We start from the raw sequence: 20576 nt of genomic DNA on the forward strand, positions 1-20576 counted from the left end.
GATTCCTGACTATCGAGAATCTGCATACAGCAGCGCACGGCTGAGTCACCCCCTATGATCGGACTCCATGAGCAACTGGATCCATTGATCTCTGGGCCTGATTCAAGTGCTGAGCGCTCGCAACCGGGTCGATGGTGGCCCAGAGCGCATGCGCACGGCGGAGCTGGCTCCGTCATGCGCATGCGCGAGACCCGGATAGCAACGGGCAATCCGTCGCTCCGGGTCTCGTACCAAAGGGGCCGTGCTGTCGATGTTGAGTGACAGCATGGCCCCTTTGGTGGGCAGGCCGGGGGAGTGGCTGCCCAGACGGAGGCGTTCCCATGTGAACGCCTCCGTTTGGGGTCGGCCCCACTGACATCACGAGTGATGTCAGTGGGAGAGATTTCGGCTCTGTTTGAGCCGAAATCTCTCTGGGGCTTGCGGCAACGAGACCCTACCACAAGGGTCTCGTCGCAAGCCCGATGGTCGCAATGGTCTTGACCATCGCGACCATCTTCCTGGGCACTTGCTATAGCTGTGGGTGGTCACCCACAGCTATGCGAGCGGCCAGGAGGCCGTTCTAAGAAAAAATAGCCCGGCCCTGATTCATAGCGAGCGCTCTGTCAGAGCGTCCGGCTCTGAATCAGGGCCTCTGTTCTTGCCAGAACTGATAACTCCACTGTATTAACAAAAAGCGCATTCTTTTTCAACTGCTAATACTGTCGCCATCTTGGATCTCACTTTTGCCAAATAAGATTAGAAAAGAAAGACAAGGGGTGGGGGAAGAAACTATTTGCACTTGCCTGTCCTCTTTATTTTAAAGCATGGTCTCTGATAAATAAGGGTGCCGATCCTCTCTCCGGAATCACCTATCACTAATTATCTTTAGTTCGCATTAAAAAAAAAATTACTGTCCCACCACTGCCTACCAGTTTGTTACGAATCCTGCCGGCTTCCAGATAATCAACCTGTCATTAATATTCCAATGATAATTTCACACTATTGTATGTAGCTTGAACATTACAGATCCCAGGCTATGAGTCTGTGAAAGATCAGCAAAGACGAGGCTAAATTGAAGGAGATTTAAGTTAATGCTTACAGTACAAAGATGTTTCAACAATTAGACATACAGAATATTAGTTGTGCGAACAGCTTCTTGAAAATGGGAATGGAAATAGAACCACGTGACCTTCCACACGCCAATTTCATTTTACCGTCGGTGTTAGTGTCATTGTGGTTTTCTTATTTTCAAGTCTTTACTATTGTGCCCATGGGCTCACAGATGATTTAGGTACTGGTTCAGATTGAACATAAGGTGGTCAGGGGCACAGTGGATTCAGACTCTGCCAGTACTTTAATTATGCATGGTCTACTACTCATATTCACTGTATATAAGGGGATGTGCAAATATTTCTATCTGACCTAGTCCCTTTTACTATTAAATGGAAAACTACCATGCTAAGGGCCTGATTCCGAGATTTACGCAGATTGAGAGATTGTCATTGCGTGAATACCGCGCTGCACACGCACTGCAATGCGTTTACTCTCACCCAGAGGATTCACTCGCAAGTTGAGTGACAGGTAATCAGTGTTTGGGGGAGGTAACGGGGGGGAGGGTGGACAAAAACGCAGGTGTCTGACTGTTAACAAGCCATTTCATGGGCGTGCATAAATTAGCCATTGCCATCTTTCGCAGCATGATAGCTTTCTGCGTGTCAGGAGAGCTGCAGTGTTTGCAGCTGGTCAGACATGACTTACATGCTGCGTTACTGCCCGATGTGCGTCAATAACACCGATGTTTACACTGTTGTACGTCATCCTACGGATATGAGAAGGCAACAGTATGTAATAATAAAGTTTTACATTCACGGTGTGTGTTGTGTTTTTTTAATGTATTTCTTTGCCTGTGGAACTACAGCAGGTACCAGCGGGCCCGTAATGCCCCGAATGCTGATACTTGTAGTTCTCCAAGTACCAGCATGCGGGGGAGGCTTGCTGGGACGTGTAGTACCACAGCTAAAGAGAATATTTAAACATCTATTTTACACTACACAATAACACTATCAACCCGGCACGCACTGCCCACGGGTGCCGGGGATAGCCCCGGGTTATCAGCCAATGCCTGGGGTGCCCTGGAAAGGGGGACTCCTTTATTCGGGGGGTCCCCAACTCCCCAGGGATCCCCGGCCTGGGCTGACTAGCAGTCAGGGGTAATGCTTTGGCCATGCATACCAGTGAAAGGTTTTCCCTGGCTGTGGCATTACCCCCCCCCCCCCTTACCCCAGTGAAAGGTTTTCCCTGGCTGTGGCATTACCCCCCCCCCCCACTAGAAAGAGTCCAGTGCTGGTTATGAAGAAACAGGGGATCCCTACTCATTTTGTCCCATTTTTCCACAAAAAGGGCTGGCTCAGCAAAGCCCTGTGCTGGTTCTTGATATACAGGGGAACCCTACGCATTTTTTCCCCTGCATTTTTAAAACTAGGACAGGCTTCAGAAAGCCCTGGTTGGTTATGCTTTTGGGGGGGTGGGGGCTGCACGTCATTTAAAAAAAAAAAACCATTAAGTACACACAGAAATATTCACGTATCTCATGGATATGTGCATGTTTCTGTGTTAATCTGACCTGCTCAGGATATACTCGCTATCCTGAAGCAGGTCTATTATTTGGGGACTTTAGTTAACTTTTTTTGCAAGTCTGAAACAGACACTCTATTACATTGGGCGAGTTGATTGTTTTCAATGTGAAAACATCTGGATGCGAGTTTGAGAATGGGGATTTTTAGTAACTCTGAAAAAATGCGAGTTCTAGTGAACTGACACCCTATTAAATTGGAAAGTTGTGAAAAATTGTGAGTTTAGCACAAAACTCGCAATTTACTAAAACAGATACCCTATTACATTTGGCCCTAAATGTAGGAAAAAGTACCAGTCTGGGAATAGCTACCTATGTGGAACATCGAAGTCATATGGCACAAAAAGGATAGGTGTACTGTATGAGGAAAAATCTGTATGTCTGTTAACATTATAACTAATATGGCTGAATTTGCTGATATTAATTTGCATATTGAGGCAGGATTGAATGGGTGTGAAATCGATTTTGGGGGAATTTCCATAGTGCTAATGTGCATCTTTCTGGTGACAAGGATGATATGAGGTTTGAAAATTTTAATGAAGAAATATTGGCTTTACTCATTGTGATCTCAGAGCTACTCATTGGCAAACACCGCACTTAGTAGAGCTTTTAAAAATTTAGTGACTATTGATGACAAACCTTTGGATAGTAAAAAAAAAAACCAATATCTGTACTTCGACCTATGGAATTATATGTTGTATAGAAAAAATCAACATAGACAAACTGATGAAACCGTTCAGCAATTGATAGATCCCAACTGTTTCCGTAGCCAATACCATTCCTTGGGGTGAGACAAAATTATAGAGAAAATGATGTCCTGGATGCTTTGGCTGGGTATGTTGAAGTAGCTAAATTTTGTGCTTCTTGTGCAGATTGTCAGCGTACTTCTGAAGGACGCTTAATTCTGCCCCATTAGTTTCTTTGCAAATTCTAAAATTTGGTTTTTGAAAAGATTGGGGTTGATTTGGCGGGTTCTCTTGAAACATCTTCCAAATAGTGCCGGTTTATATTGCTCATAATTGCGATGTGTATGGGATGCAGGCGCTCGGGATCCTGGTGGTCAGAATCATGGCGCCGGCAGCACACTTGTCGGTCTGTATCCTAACCCTCCCCCTCTCCCTCCGTGGCGCCTAAACCTAACCTCCTCCATAATGCCTAAACTTCCACCTCCCCATACCCTAAACCAAACCCTTCACCCTTAGTGCGTAACCCTAACCCTCCCGAGTGTCTAACCAAAACTGCAGTACTTACCGTTGGGATGTCACCGCCGGGATTCTGACAGGTATCGGGATTCAGATGCCGACACTTTAAGCACTGACATCCCGACTGTCGGGATATTGACTGCATCCCCTCATAATTGATTATGCCACAAGTTATCAGGAAGCATTTCTCTTGTGTATTGCTTCAGCTACGCAGTTAGTTCTAAAGTTAGAACAATACTGTATGTCTTCCAAAGGTAATCCTTATGGTTCAAGGAATCAATTTCATGTCCCACTTAATTAAGGGTCTGTTAAAACTTCTAAAGATTACGCCTGTAAGAACATCAGTTTATTATCCTCAAAATTGATTAATTGGTGGAGATTTTAATCACACATTAAAATTAACGTTGAGATGATATATGAAGACGTTGGAATAAACTTCTTCCCTACTTGCTGTTTGCTGTCCGAGAGATACAATTTGAGGTTTTTTATGGTCATAAACCTCAGGCTGCCCTGGAAGGAGCAGCTGGTAGAAATACAGAATGTCCTACAATATGTTATGAACATGTGAAATCATTTAGATTTGGTTGGACAATTACCTAGAGGGAATTTGTTAGACTCCCAGCAGGTACAAGAATTGTTATATAATCGTAATGCAACGGCTCAAGTTTTTGCACCAGGAAAGACGATTATATTACTATTGACTACTCCAGGTAGGACTTTACAAATAAAATGGCAGGGTTAGATAGGGTTAAATCGTAGAATAGTAGACTTAAATTATAACATTTTCCAACCAGTTATCCAAGGAAATCAGATTAATCATTTGATTCTACAGAAAACTTGGAAAAATCAGAAGACACCTTTTGCTTGTCCTGTTGAGGGTGGAAGTGATCTAGAACCTTATGTATCCATGAATATTTTCCCAAGGACTTAGGTCATGTGTAACACTTCAGTATTACTTATCAGGGGTGATTTTTGTAGTGTCTTGAATCATGCTTCCTTGAAGTGGTTACATTCCATTAAATATGGGAATCCAAGACTAATGGGATGGTACCTGCCTGTCCAGCCATTTATTTTTTTAAATATGAATTCTGGGCTTCTGGTTTGCATGGTCAAGGACTAACCTCTAAGAAAGAGTAGTGTGGTGGATGTGGCAGAGTGATTGACTGCCCAATGTCAAGAAGGAATCAACCTCCTGGGATTAAGGTGATGACTCTACCACTCCCCCACACCTGGTAATGCAAGGCCTCTTTAATGCTTGGTAAGTGATTTATGGTTGTTCTGTGGTGGTGGAGGAATCTATACTTGTAAACCTCCCTGTGGTATGCTGTAATTCTGCTATGATAGGGTAGGCAACCTGTGGCACTCTAGCTGCTGTGGAGCTACATATTCCAGCATGTAATGTGGTATGATAGGCATACCTCCAACTCTACTACAGTCCCTAAATGAATACATTATTTTACTCCCTTAAACTTTTGGGGTCTCTAAATGGTAAAAAAAAAAAAAAAAAAAGCTTATTTCATGTCACTTGCGCAGACTGATTTTAAATGATTAAAGCTGGGAGTCCCTAATTGTTTTGGGGTATCAAGTATTTTATTTAGAATTTATTTCAAAATTATCAGTGGTACTAAAACATAATAGAAATTGTAATGGGACCTGGAAAAAACCCTCATCCAGACGTTTTTCTTTGTATACGTTTCTACCCCCTACCCTCCACAGACACACACATAAGGATAAACACATATATAAAACAAATATGCAAGTACAGCTTGCTGCAATTCAATTCTTAATATAAATCTTTATATCCTTGTGGTATTCTAAGCAGATAAGTTAAACTGGTTATACTTTATTTAATATACATATTTCATATAAATATGCAAAGCTATTAGATTGCCATTAGTATATTTGCTTAATTATTACATTACCCTCTCAGTGATAAATCAGAGTTGAGTTTTGTACACTTTCTACAGATCACAAACCCAGGAACATAACATCATGCTTATGTTGCGTGTGTAAGAGATGATATCTACAAACATCACATTGTATACTTCTGTATCTCCCATTCACCATTAATACGTACAATGTAACTGATAATATTATAGTATAACATTTGAAGAAATATCTAGAACAGTTGATACTATACAGTGCAGAAGGTATCAGCATACATTCTGAAGCTGAAATAAATACAGTGTACAGTAGGGACAGACATACTCCAAGATGTATTTTGTTGACATTTTATTTGTGACAATAAGTAGAGTACACAGGTAATATTTAGCAATTAAACTACAATAATTGGCCTTCAACTAATCTTCACTCTGATAAAAACAAATTTTTTTAAGAAAAATGCTTCAAAACAATTGTAACCGTTATTTTGCTAATCTGCTGAGCTCATTTTATTTCAGTACGTAGATGTAACGTTACATGTAGATTAGGAAGATTTTGAAGAAAGACTAAAAGTAATATTTCGTTTTGCACGCTCATGGGAATTTTGTGAACAGAATTTGTAGTGTAATATGAGAGGAGGGTGTCCTCTGAATCTCAATCTAAATAAGTTAATTCTTCAAACACATACACTAAAGATAACAACACCCATGTGTTTATCCATAGACGAATAATTGGATGATCTGCAACCATTGTTATTATGAGTCTACCTTGTGCTTGAAGAAGCATATACTTAGCACATAAATGTCTCAGCTCTGCTACTCATTCTCTGCACCTCTAATGATTAAAGGTTTTTCTAGTGCATATCAATGGTCATTCTGTGTGCTGTGTACATGCAATCAGTAAGCATAAACAAGCTCAAGAATTATATAAAACTAAATATATCCATCTTTAAAGCAGCAACTTGTTTCTCTTTTTGGTGACGATTTCAACATAAATTTTTTTGGGGAAATTCAGATGTGTCCTCATACACTATTGCTGCAGCCCTTTTAGGCGCGCCAGGTCCTGTGCTACTCGGCTTGTGCTGAGCAGCTTTTTCAACCTAAAATGCATCTTAATCGCAATTGGATGAGACAAACCACTTCATGAGACGGGATGCCAGCGCTCGAGATCTCGGCGGTCAGAATCCCGAAGCCGACATCCAAACAGGGTTAGAATACCGACACTTGTCGGTCAGTATCCCTCCCTCCCTGGTGTCAGACCCTAACCTCTCCCCCTCCCCCCTGGTGCCTAAACCTAACCTCCCCTTCCCTGCACGCTAAACCTAACCCTAGTGCCTAACCCTAACGTTAACCCTCCCCCCAACCCCGCTACTTACTTTGGGAATTCCGGCTGTCAGGATGTCGGCACCGGGATTCTGACAGGTGTTGGATTCTGGCACCGGCATTCTGAGTGCCGAAATCCCTACGGTCGAGATATTGACTGCACCCTCCTGAGACTGCACTGTTTAATATGTTTATGTCTGAGTCTGAAGCTATGATGCATGCAGCTTTTTACTGTACCATGCAAAGTTCTGTTATGCTCCATAAACAGATTCAGTCGCACACAGATATACAAATGTCGCATATCAAATTAATCAGTGCAGTCTGTGAAGGGGTTTGTCACATCCGATTGCGACTAAGACGTATTTTCGAATGAAAATGATGCACAAAGATGCTTGGTGCAAGCAGAATCACACAGGACCTGTCAGCTCACTTGTGCCCTGCGCTTCACACCGCATGGCGTATTGAAGCTAGGGGGCATATTTACTAAAGTGCGGATTTTAAGAAATGGAGTTGTTGCCCACAGCAACCAATCACATTCTACTTATCATTTAACTAGCTCATTCTAGAAGATAATAGCTAGAATCTGATTGGTAGCTATGGGCAACAACTCCATTTGTAAAAGCCCCACTTTAGTAAATATACCCCTAGGTGTATAAGGACACAGCTGTAACTGTATGATCCCAGTATAAAGTGAATGCAGTACAGAAATGGTGGCATATGAAAAAGTTGTTTTCTCTTGACACAGACTGCGTGTGTGACATTGGATGCTGTGAACCATGTGGGTGGCCTGTACTCTCTACACAAACAAATGGATAGATTCAAGTCCAATGTAGCTTTTTGTTTGCTTTGGCAATTTTTTATGTCATTAGCTGGAGTTAGCATTTCAACAAAACGTTTGAGTTTTGAATTCGTTATATCATAAAAACAGCAAGCTTCGGCCTAGCCCTGCATGTCTATGACTTCACATCTGCGCACAGGAACTGATTGATTTTGCAGATATTTGTGTCAAGCACCATGGGTTTCAACGTAAATTATGCCTTATGCGATTCTGGTGAAATCAATCCCTGTTAACACATGATGAGCAGCTTCAGAGTCTATGCATCGGGGATGTCTGTACTTGAGGACTGTAATTTTTCCATCACAATGCCGTTAGATTTTGACAGTGATTTTCTTGTACTTTCTCTATTTTTTTGCAATTCTGCAGCTTCCTCCATCGTGTTCATGAGTGGCATCCCAAGTGTTTCAGGGAGCAGAAGGGTTAAAATGCCAGAAATGAAGGCCACAATCCCAACTAGTAGCTAAAAGTTCCAAACACAAAACAAGTGTATTAGTCATTTCTTATGTCATGAAGAGTGTAAAGACAATTTAATAAATACAATGGGGCAGATGTATTAAGCTCTGGAAAGTGATAAAGTGGAGAGTGATAAAGTACCAACCAATCAGCTCCTAACTGTCATGTTACAAGCTGTGTTTGAAAAATGACAGTTATGAGCTGATTGGTTGGTCGTTTATCACTCTCCACTTTATCACTTTCCAGAGCTTAATACATCTGCCCCAATGTCTAACATGAATTCCATTTATACTGACAATTTACATGCTGTTGAGTAAAAAAAGCCAGACATTATAACTACTTCAATTAAAAATAAAATATACATTATGGTAATTAAGGTTAGCAATATTAAGTGGAGAGGTAATTAAGTGCACACTGTTACTTATACATATAAATACTACCTTACCAACACAAATTCACAGCGTACAGATGTGTCCTCACTCATCTTTGCTGCAGTCGCGCCAATCAGCCCCTCCTGGCGCACCAGTTCCCATGACACTCTGCTAGTGCTGGGCGTCTTTTATGACAAAAATGCGTCTAAGTCACAATGCGATGTGACTAGGACGCACCAGGAGACTGTGCTGAATAATTTGATATGCGAGACTTCTATGTCTGCGTGCGACTTAGTCTGGACCTGTATAGGAAGTGCTATGGTGCAGCGGCCGCAGTTTTATTTTGCTTCATTTACAGAGTGGCACACAGATATACAAGTGTAACATATCAAATGAATCAGTGCAGTCTCCTGGTGCGTCCTAGTCACATTGCATTGTGGCTAAAATGTATTTTCAGACAAAAAAAGATGCAAACACAACGCTCAGCGCAAATTTGTATGGGATCTGGAGGCTTAATCGTGCCAGGCGTCTTGCGCTGCATCCCTTATTGAGGCTAGGGGTATAAGGACACATCTGTAACAAAATTAAGAACATAAAATGAAACTAAGTGAGAGAGTAGACCTGCAACTCTCCATGTGAAATCACAAGTCTCTAGTCAAGCGATAGGCAGTACTTGGCTTCTTAACTGCTGCTGGAAAACCACTAGTAGGATCAAATAATATTATAATAATATAATACCTGTGGCATAAATATCCACACATCTGTAAGGTAAACACAGAACGGAGCAACCACACTACCAATCCGACACATCATGCTCCCACTGCCAACAGCCAAGGACCTAGAATTACAAGCGAATAGGTTACCACTTGGCGAGAAACTGTTTGAATTTGTCCCCGAGGGGGTGGGGAATGTAAATACTGAAAGATTTTTTTTCCCAATTCCTGTATATTTAAGTATTTTAAAATAAATGTACATACTTTATATTCAGTTCCGCTTACCGTACGACTGTTGGATATAGTTCAGCTGTGTATAGGTAAATAAGTCCAAAGGCAATACCTATAGAAAACTTTCCTGCCATGCTCATAACAATGGTTATCGTACTGTAGTCCTGTAATACACAAGTACATAATTTATGTCTGTTACTCTACAATATCTTAATAGGAATTCTGCTATAAATGTATATCAAGGCAAAAAGGTCCTAAATTATGCCCACAATAAAGCTTTTTAAAAACAAAACAAAAACAAACAAACAGTATTGAGGCCCCATGGTTCTGATTTTATCAGTTGAGTACTTACTGTACCATACCTGTATTTTCATGAACCAAAGTGTAGCACTATGCTTAGATATTACCATAGAGCCATGGCCAAAAGTATTGGTTTCACAGTCTGCTGCTTCAGTTTTTATGATGGCAATTTGCATATACTCCAAAATGTCATGAAGAGTGATCAGATGAATTGCAATTAATTGCAAAGTCCCTCTTTGCCATGACAATGAAATTAATCCCCAAAACAACATTTCCACTGCATTTCAGCCCTGCCACAAAAGGACCAGCTGACATTATTTCAGTGATTCTCGTTAACACAGGTGAGAATGTTGACGAGAACAAGGCTGGAGATCACTCTGTCATGCTGATTGAGTTAGGATAACAGACTGGAAGCTTTAAAAGGAGGGTGGAGCTTGAAATCATTGTTCTTCCTCTGTTAACAATGGTTACCTGCAAGGAAACACGTGCAGTCATCATTGCTTTGCACAAAAAGGGCTTCACATGCAAGGATATTGCTGCTAGTAAGATTGCACCTAAATCAACCATTTATCAGATCATCAAGAACTTCAAGGAGAGAGGTTCAATAGTTGTGAAGAAGGCTTCATGGCGCCCAAGAACGTCTAGCAAGCGCCAGGAGTGTCTCCTAAAGTTGATTCAGCTGCGGGATCGGGGCACCACCAGTGCAGAGCTTGCTCAGGAATGGCAGCAGGCAGGTGTGAGTGTATCTTCAAGCTCAGTGAGGCGAAGACTTTTGGAGGATGGCCTGGTATCAAGAAGGGCAGCAAACAAGCCACTTCTTTCCAGGAAAAACATCAGGGACAGACTGATATTCTGCAAAAGGTACAGGGATTGGACTGTTCAGGACTGGGGGAAAATATATATTTTTTATTAATCCCCTTTCACATTGTTTGGGGCATCTGGAAAAATGCTTGTCCGGAGAAGGAAAGGTGAGAGCTACCATCAATCCTGTGTCATGTCAACAATAAAACATCCTGAGACCATTCATGTGTGAGGTTGCTTCTCAGCCAAGGGAGTGGGTTCACTCACAATTTTGCCAATTTTTTTTTTTCACAAAGCCATAAATAAAGAATGGTACCAAAACATCCTCCAAGAGCAACTTCTCCCAACCATCCAAGAACAGTTTGGTGACATACAATGCCTTTTCCAGCATGATAGAGCACCTTGCCATAAGGCAAAAGTGATAATTAAGTAGCTCGCTGAACAAAACATCGAAATTTTGGGTCCATGGCCAGGAAACTCCCCAGACCTTAATCCCATTGAGAACTTGTGGTCAATCCTCAAGAAGCGGGTGGACAAACAAAATCCCACATATTCTGACAAACTCCAAGCATGGATTAGGCAAGAATAGGCGGCCATCAGTCAGTATGTGGCCCAGAAGTTGATTGACAGCATGCCAGGGCGAATTGCAGAGGTCTTGAAAAAGAAGGGTCAACACTGCAAATATTGACTCTTTGCGTAAACTTAATGTAATTGTCTATAAAAGCCTTTGACACTTATGAAATGCATGTAATATTACTTCAGTATACCTTAGTAACATCTGACAAAAAGGTCTAAAAACACTGAAGCAGCAAACTTTGTGAAAACCAATATTTGTGTCATTCTCAAAACTTTTGGCCAGGGCTGTACTTGCAAAATATTGAATAGGTGTATGTAGGGGTGTAAGGGGAGTTGCTAACGGCACATTTTGCCAAGGGCAGAAACTGAGCCCAATCTGAAAAATTTAACATATTATTGTTACTTACTAGTTCTGACTGAAATTGTTACAGAACTAGGAGGGAAGCCAATTTAAAGTCATTGATGTTACCTCAGAACAGACAAGTGAAAAATGACTTGTAGCATGCAAAACCCAAAATGTTTATTGAATTTGAACAGGAAAGTCTTCAAATCATCTCTCTGCCAGATCCTAATTAGGATATAAGATCCTCTAAAAATTGAATCAGCAAAGACTGTTGCCTATTGCAGCTGGTTAAATAAATCAGAAATGGCAAGAAGGTATATGTTTTGTCTTAATATTAATTTGGTTACTATTGTCAATGCTTGGATGCATGGGTTTGGTATATTAGGTTGACAGCCACCATGTCAACACTGATGAATTGTCAACATGGTCACAATGCCGACAATTAATTTTTAAGGTATGCTTAATGCTAACCTTAACGGGATAGAGTCGGCACCCCGGCATTCAGAATCTCGGTGATCAGAATGCCAGCGACAGGAATCCGACAGGTCAGAATACCAGCAACTTGTAACATTAAGTATGAGGGTTAGGTATAGGCTGCGAGAGGGGAGGGTTAGGGTTAGGCTGCGAGGGGGGTTTAGTGTTAGCCTGCGGGAGGGGTGGGTTCGGGTTATGGTTAGCCTAAAATTACTTACCTAATTTTGCTGGCATTTTCACTGTCTGGATCCTGCTGCCGGCATTCTGTAGTTGGGATTCTGAATGCTGGGATGCCGTACCCAACCACAACCCCTGAACCTTAGGCATAGGTTGTGGGAAGAGAGGGTAAGGCTGTGAGGGGAGGGAGAGCTTTAGAGCTAGTCTGCAGGAAAGGTAGGTAAGGGTTAGCCTGAAAATACTTACCTAATTTTGCTGGCATTTTCACTGTCGGGATCCCGCTGCCGGCATTATGACTGCTGTGTTCTGAATGCCAGGATGCCGTACCCAACCCCTGACCCTAACCTTAACGCTAATGTCGTCATTTTCACTATGTCAATATGTGATATTTCGCCATTTTGGTGATGTTGATATTTTAACCATGGCAACATCATAACAGTGGACATTCTGGTTTCGACATGATGAATGTCAACATACTGACTGCAGACCGCCATATACGTTTTATCAACAAATATAAAACCTAGTGGGTGATGTATAAGGTTTAATAAAACCTGCTTTACTTTCAGGATCAGGAGGTGCAGAATTTCGGAGGCCTAGTTCTAGGCATTATATTAATGGGGTAATAATACAGTCTTTGTGGAGACAGCAAATGGAGATGGGACAGGAAAGAGTATCTGGTAGCATTTCCTGAGCCGCACAAAATTATCAAATGTCATTCTACAGGATATATCTCCCAGTTGATTCTAATAAGCTTCAGGTAGTAGCCATTTAGGAGCCAGCGATTAAACCACCACAACATGCCAAGTGATTGCCATTGGGACTCTGCAACCTGATGATTAGAAACAACAAGCAGAAAATGATGACATGGGTAAGTAGTGCTGTCCACATTACTGTATAATACTACTTCCTTATCACTAGGCCCTGCTGTCATTATGTTCAGCATCACTAGTGCTGGTAGCATATTAATGGGCATTACTGTTACTTATTGAACATTATTGGGCACAAATAGTACTGTCACTTAAGTGGGCATTACTATTACTAGTGACAAATATTTAGACATTACTATTACTACTGGGTCATTACTGGGCACTGCCAGGCCCAGATTAAGGACTGTGGGGGCCCTATTCTCAATAGCTGTGGATGCCCTGCGAGCCTGGGGGAAACGTGCACTCGCTATAGCAAATAGTCCCATCGACAGTTTTAGGTGTAACACATAGCATTCATAATGGCTCTAATAATAAGATTTCTGAAGTGTTACTAATAAAACTTTAACACCTGTCCCATCAAACCACCCCATACACACTTTAAATGCCCATCAGATACCTCCACATGCACTCAGATGTCCTAACATGTTACTTAAATGCTCCGTTGGCCTACCGACTTGGCATCAGACCTCCGCACCTGCCCCTTAAATCAGACAGTCCCACATGCTTTTTCATATGGCCAACAGATCCTGCACATGCCCTAAGGCTGGTCGCACCTAAGTTGTAAATACGTGAAAGGCCAATTTGGTTAGTAATTATCCATTCATGATTATGAACCCTTAGCACTGTAAGTGTATGGATCCAAACTCTGCAACCTGCTATTATTTTACAACACATAGTTCTGCAATACACACACATTGTTACACCATGCTCAGGGCTGTAGAGAGTGGTATCGGGTCCCGGTACTGTGGGAGGGGTGTGTGGTCTTACCATGCAGGGCATGCCCATGCTCCCTACAAAAATACATTAATAAAAAAGAATAATTTGTCACTGCGAAGACATCATGGGAGGGTCCGTGCTTCCCTCAGCCATGGGCAGATCCAGGGGGTACGCAATCATTGTGATCGCTCCTCCCTTTCCCTGCACATCAAATGCAGGCAGAGGAGACTGCTGCACTGTTGAGCTCAGTGGCAGCAGCCTTCCTGGACCCATGGCAACGTCTGCTGAGCTTGCGTTAGAGAGGTCGCTGCAGCGGTGCTGGCAGGTAAGAGGTCGGTGTACCCAGGCCCTTCCAACGGTATACGATCGGAAACCGGCTGCCATATCCCGGCGAGGGTGAAATGCCGGGCGTCTACGTGTAGACGGCCGACATTTCCCCGACGCCGGGAGCCGGACGCCCGACATCCCGATTGAAGGGATGCCGGGCGCCACGAGCAGACAGCCGCGGGGGGGGGGGGGGGGGAGGGATAGGTTTAGGGCACCCGGGGAAACTTGGGGTCAGGCACCCCCCCGGAGGGTTAGGACAGGGGGAGGGAGGGTTAGGCACCCCCCCGGGGGACTTAGGTTTAGGCAGCGGGGAAGGGGGGGTTAGGCACTTACAGGGGGGATTAGGGTTAGGCGCTTGGGGGGGGGAGGTTAGGGTTAGGCACCCCTAAGGAGGGTTAGATAATACTTACCTTAGCGACGACCAGGATTTCCAGCGCTGTCGGGCTTCCGCTGCCGGGCTATGCCGGGAAACGAACCACCGTCCGTGCGGCCGGCGGTATTTCATACCGATTCCCTTGCAACAAGACCGGGTAATTAGAATCCACCTCCTCCCGCTGGGCGCCCCTGACCATGCTACTGTAGTTAAACAATACAGTGGTTTGATAAGTGCACAAAATAGAAGCCTTTGCTCCAGATGAACTTACACATTAACCATTCTCTGTATTTACCACAAATAGAGCAGTAATCATTAACAGGATGGACAGTTCTATTGAGGATTATGTTTAGATTATCCCTTTGAAGTATTTGTACAAACAATCTCTGTCATATGGGGCAGTTGACAGGAGATTTGCATGATACTATGAGTTTGTCCTATAGATAGTGCCATAACCAGCAAAGAACATTACCCACTCAGATGTTGACCATATTTGCAGCAGGAGCCCACTACCACTGGATCCTGTGGAGCAGAAGGGAGAGCACACTCTTCTTAAGATGGGTACACACCTAATAGATATATCTGCAGATGATAGTTGTTCATACACACTGAACTCATCTGTCCGCGGGTACCGCTGGCTGGGTCCCCCGTACATGTGTGTACGGGCAGTCGGCAAGTGTATGGGAGGTCAGCTGACTGCCCGTACTGTGCATCGGCTGTGCAGCACAGCAGACGCAATATGTCTGAACAATGTCGTTCACAGAGCTATATCGCTGGTACGCATTGGCCGACGCGCACAAGATATATCGGCAATTATATCTGCCAGTGTGTACCCAGCATTAGTCTCCTCCTCTCCAAATTGCTGATTCGCCAAGTCTCATAGTTTATTGTTCCATACTACTACTAGTGACATATTAATAGGCATTACTGTTAGAACTAAAAACAGAGATGACCAGTGCTCAGATTGTATTACGTTATATATAAATGATAGCACTGCTGCCAAAACATACATTTTTCTTGACCTGGTCCTGATGCTGAGTTAGAAGTATATTGGACATGCTGTACATTGCTCAAATGCATATATTCATCTATATGCCGTGTGTTATGTCTCACAAGATGTGCTGCATGTGTGTAGTATATGACAGTATATGCTTGGTTTGTTGGCTATAATCATCATCAATGCACACTTGCACCTGCCCTATACTAGGTGCAAAAGATATGAATCCAAACAGGCAGATTCTTCTTTACATCCATCTTTATAGCATGCACCTGAATGAACATGTGCTCACTGAACTTTGACTACTTAAAAACACCCAGTCACATGTACAAGAGAAACTAAACCTATAACTACCTGAGGGATGAGCATAATTACACCACAACAGACAGTGCTGAGTAACAGGAATGGAGCCAATGTGTTCCTTCTTCCAAGTTTGTCCATACAGAGACAGCAAATAATATAGGATGGAATCTCTACAGCACCTGTAAAATGAGATTTCAAATGATTTGATTTTCCATTGGAATTTATCTATATTATAAACCATTGTGCTTCGAAAACTGATTTTTAATTATACAATGAGGTTTAACAGAAACATACTATGTAATCTATATATATAAAATCAAATGTCCTTGCTCACTGACACACTGATTGATTGACTGACTGATTCATCAACGCCCAGCCCAAACCCTTGGACCTAGGAACATGAAAATTGGGGAGTATATTACATACATGACGTAGGTGCCCACTAAGAAGGGAATTTTCTAAATCCGACTCCTATGGAACGAAAAGGGCCGAAATGTCAAATTTATTACTACGGGATGAAGGAAGGGAATGTGTGGAGGGGAATCTGTTACTACAGGGGTGAGTGGCGATAATTGTGTTACTACAAAAGGCGAGGTAGGGGAATGTCAAATGTCTTACTATGGGGCGTGGGAAGGGAATGTGTTGCTACAGGGTTTAGCGGGGGTAATGTGTCACTACAGAGGTGAGGGAGGGGAATGTGTTACTACTGGGGTGAGCGGGGGTAATGTGTTACTACAGAGTTGAGGATGGGGAATGTGTTACTCCAGAGATGAGGAAGGGGAATAAGTTACTACAAGTGTGAGTGTAATGTGTTACTACAGATGTGAAGGAGGGATTGTATTTCTACTCAAGTGAGGGACGGGAATGTCGAATGTGTTACAACATGGGCGAGGGAGGGAAATGTGTTACTAGCCTACAGATGTGAGTGAAGATAATTTGTTACTACAGAGGTGAGGGAGTGGAATGTGTTAGTACACAGGTGAGGGAAGGTAATGTCTAACTATAGCAGTGATGCATTACTATGGTGGTGAAGGATTAATGTATTACTGGAGTGGTGAGATGGAAATGGAAATCGTAAATATTTGTCTACTCAGGTGAAACAGGGTACGTCAGCTAGTATAATTACAAGGTCACAGCACGTTTGTTACAAATGAGATATAACAATGACGAGACCGAAAAATGAATCCTATACAGTTCATAATACATGTGAAAGAATTAGTAGATAGTGGGTATTGTTCTTGGATAGTTCAAATCGGATTGATGTGATTTTAGTGATGGCGCAAAGCTAGGGAGGGACAGATAGTAACAATATGTTAAAAGGCTCATTCATTTCAAACTTGACAAGTAGTAACGGGATAGTAGTAGTAACAGGATAAGTAGTAGTTATGCCTCCATAGTGAGAATGAGGAGAACCTAAACTATGTAAGATGGGCAGGGAATATAATAAAACCGTTAACATAAATATTTTTCAATTCACCAGTTAAATATTTGAGTGGAGTAACAATCAATATTATAGTATTAACTCTAGGTGAGAGACACAGTTTTGCATTTAAATTATAAAGTTACTGAGTAAAATAGAATAAAAAACTTGTCATTAATAAAAAAATAAATACTACCAGATCACTCACAACATTTTACACTATTGTAACTTGTAAGCACTATGTATTGGGATGTTATTGTGTGTGTCTGCATCTCTGTCATGGGCTTATGGATATGATGTGAATACCTGAAAGAAAAAGATTTACATATTCGTTTCCTCCCAGGTTGACAGAATTTAAGGCAAATACGTAGTATCCCAAGCTACCAGTAAACCAGATGAGCCACACAGAAATGGTCCTTCTTGCAAAACTGCAGTTCTGAAACAGATGTAAGATATTGTGCTTTTTGGTACGCTGAATTTCCTGTCCACTAGCAGTAGTGGCTTCCTCCACAGGACACAGTTCTGTGAGTTTGCAGGACTTGCTCACTCTGTTCCACTTCTCCATTGTGTTAATTATATCTTCTACCTCTTTGTATTTTCCCTGGGAGTGCAGCCAAAAAGGTGTCTCAGGAAGCATCCAACAGCATAAGACAAATGGCAGGGTGATGACAGAAAGGATTATTTGGTACAGCCACCAGGTGCGCACCAAATAACCAACCAGAGCCACAATCATAACTCCTACTGCAAAAAATGCATGAATGTGAATAGAAGCCCATGTACGAGCTTTGATCCCTACATATTCCGTCACATAAACAAACACCACCACTAGGTAACCACTGCAAACCTGGAAATAAAGAGAAATATTTATTATTTTCAAATTAAATTGTGCAGAGTTGTACAGTACTTATGATTTAAACAAACTAATTACAAGGCACCAATGAGGCTAAAGCTCAAAGACAAAGGACATTGCAAACAATGTTTTTTTGCATATGCTATTATCAGACTCTATATTTAAAGAACAGAAACTTTAAATAAGATTCAACAGTAACATTTGTGTTCATTCTTTGTTCAGTTATTTGGAGAACTGTATTTTGAATGTTTCCAAAAAGGTTTATTACAAAATGTCATGTCCTTGCCATTTTTAAGATCTAACTTGTATTTAGTGGACCCCAATAATTAACATAATTCACTGCGAGCACCGAAGCAATTCGGAAAGCTTACCCGAAAATCAGCTGTCTCCCCGAATGGCTTCACTGCTTCTTTCGGAGCAGTGAAACCTAGCACTGTCGACTCGGCAGTGCTAGTGTGACTGCATGACCACGCAGGCGCACAAAGGATCCCCCTTCGCAACCCGAGGGTGTGTGTGCTGCGGGAGCAAACGCCATCTGAAGATAGCAAGAGCTCCCGAAGTCAAGCTTCGGAGCTTGATGAATTTCAGTCCCCATACTAGTGTATGGGGACAGCGGGCCACATCGGAAGTGAAAGGTAAGCTCACAGATATCTCCCGCATTACCTTTTTGATGAATGGCCCGGACACGTACATTTCCATAAAAGCAGCTGAAAATGTAAATTTTTCCCTGCTTTTGTAGAATTGATTAATGCAACTTATGTATACAAAACACTTTGCATTAACTAGATTATCATTAGTATTAATGTGCAAAATCCTACTGTTTTACCACTGTCTTCAGGGAGATTTAAAAATTAATTTTAAAAAAATGACATTTGCAGATCATTGTGACTGCAAGGAGCCGCCACTGCAGTCAACCATGCGAGTTCGGACTGCAGGAAGAATCTCTTCTGGGGGTAGACATCACATGCAACTGTGGAAAGCCCGGATTGCCCTGGTCGCATCTGATGTGACCACATCATGTGTGTTAGTAAGTAAATTGTACACACTATTTCCCCTGAAGAGGTTGCAAGAGACAAAGCGCATTAGGCCCACTTTTTGAAACTCACAAACTTTCATAATGGAAACTAGCTTGCACAGTGGAATACAAAGCACCAATCTCATAGACAGTCTTTTAGGCAGCCATGGTCAGCTTATTACTATACATATGATTATATGCTGCAGTCTTCTTATACCTAATCTATGCCCAATGAATTCAATTGTTTCTTTGTAATAACTAGACTATGAAAATAAATTGACCTGTTATTACACTTTGCAAATCACCACAATGGGGGGTGAGAAGCCAAGCTGCCGGGATTGTCCACGGATTTAAAACCCACATATTGCTTGCAGATTGCTTTCTGCGGCATGTTTTCTGCTATTAAAAAAATAAATAATACTAAAAAAAATTGTGTCTTCTCCCCTAGGGTGTCACCAGCATTAGCGATGAAAGCCTAGCATGGTAGCAGCAGAATAGAAAGGACAATCAGCATGGAGTTACTACCAGCAATGGAGTTTGAAAGACTGGGCTGGGGACGGGAAGCAGTCGGGAAGCTGATGGACGGAATCTCGGCTTACCAACTGTCTAATCCTGGCAAGGGGTTAAATGACAGGCGTCGATATCCCGATGTCTGTCATTTTACCTACGCCGGGAGCCCGACACCCGGCTTACTGATCGAAGGTAAGCCGGCCGCGGACAGCCACGGGGTGGAGGGGGGGGGTTAGGTTTAGGGTTCCCGGGGGGGGACTTAGGGTTAGACACCCCCCCTGGGAGGCTAGGTTTAGGCTAGGGGAAGGGGGAGCTTAGGGTTAGGCCCCCCCCCTGGGGGACTTCGGTTTAGACGGCGGGGAAGGGGGGTTAGGTTTAGGCACTTAGAGGGGGGATTAGGGTTAGGCACTTGGGGGGAGGTTAAGGTTAGGCAACCGAGGGAGGGTTAGGTTTAGGGGGTAAATACTTACCTTTGACGATCAGGATTTCCTCCTCTGCCAGGATGCCGCTGTCTGGATTAGAACCGCCATCGTATGTATTCCCTGGGGACACCCAGTGTGACGTTCCACTGCCATAATGTCTTACAGCCTGTTCAGCAAGTGGCTGAATTCCTTAGGGGGATCGGGTCCACAAAAGAAATGAACCCTCATCCCTCTAGGAAAAATGAGCCACATGTTAAGAGCACTTAGGTTCTTCCCAAACACACCTAGGCTGTGGCTGTGGAGTAATAAAATAGCAAAAAGTCCTGTAATAACTCAATTTTATGGCTGCCAAGGCATGATCGCACTTGTGGAACCACAATTGACAGCATGCCCTGACAGTCAATACACACTTAGAACTGAAGC

General features: G+C 42.6%; 1 protein-coding gene across 1 annotated transcript in view; it reads right to left on the reverse strand.

Annotated features, from left to right (window-relative positions):
• Positions 1-6997: 6997 nt before the first annotated feature.
• Positions 6998-20576, reverse strand: part of SLC22A16 (solute carrier family 22 member 16) — a 73478-nt gene continuing 59899 nt past the window's right edge. The window contains exons 4-8 of the mRNA XM_088460481.1: positions 17663-18200; positions 15988-16115; positions 9677-9786; positions 9417-9516; positions 6998-8314 (exon numbers count right to left, since the gene is read on the reverse strand). Coding sequence (XP_088316607.1) covers positions 8111-8314; positions 9417-9516; positions 9677-9786; positions 15988-16115; positions 17663-18200 — 1080 coding nt within the window. The 3' untranslated portion in view covers positions 6998-8110. The remainder of the gene's footprint in view (positions 8315-9416; positions 9517-9676; positions 9787-15987; positions 16116-17662; positions 18201-20576) is intronic.

This window comes from Taudactylus pleione, unplaced genomic scaffold (assembly GCF_031769625.1).
Source record: "Taudactylus pleione unplaced genomic scaffold, aTauple2 ptg000046l, whole genome shotgun sequence".
NCBI lineage: Eukaryota > Metazoa > Chordata > Amphibia > Anura > Myobatrachidae > Taudactylus > Taudactylus pleione.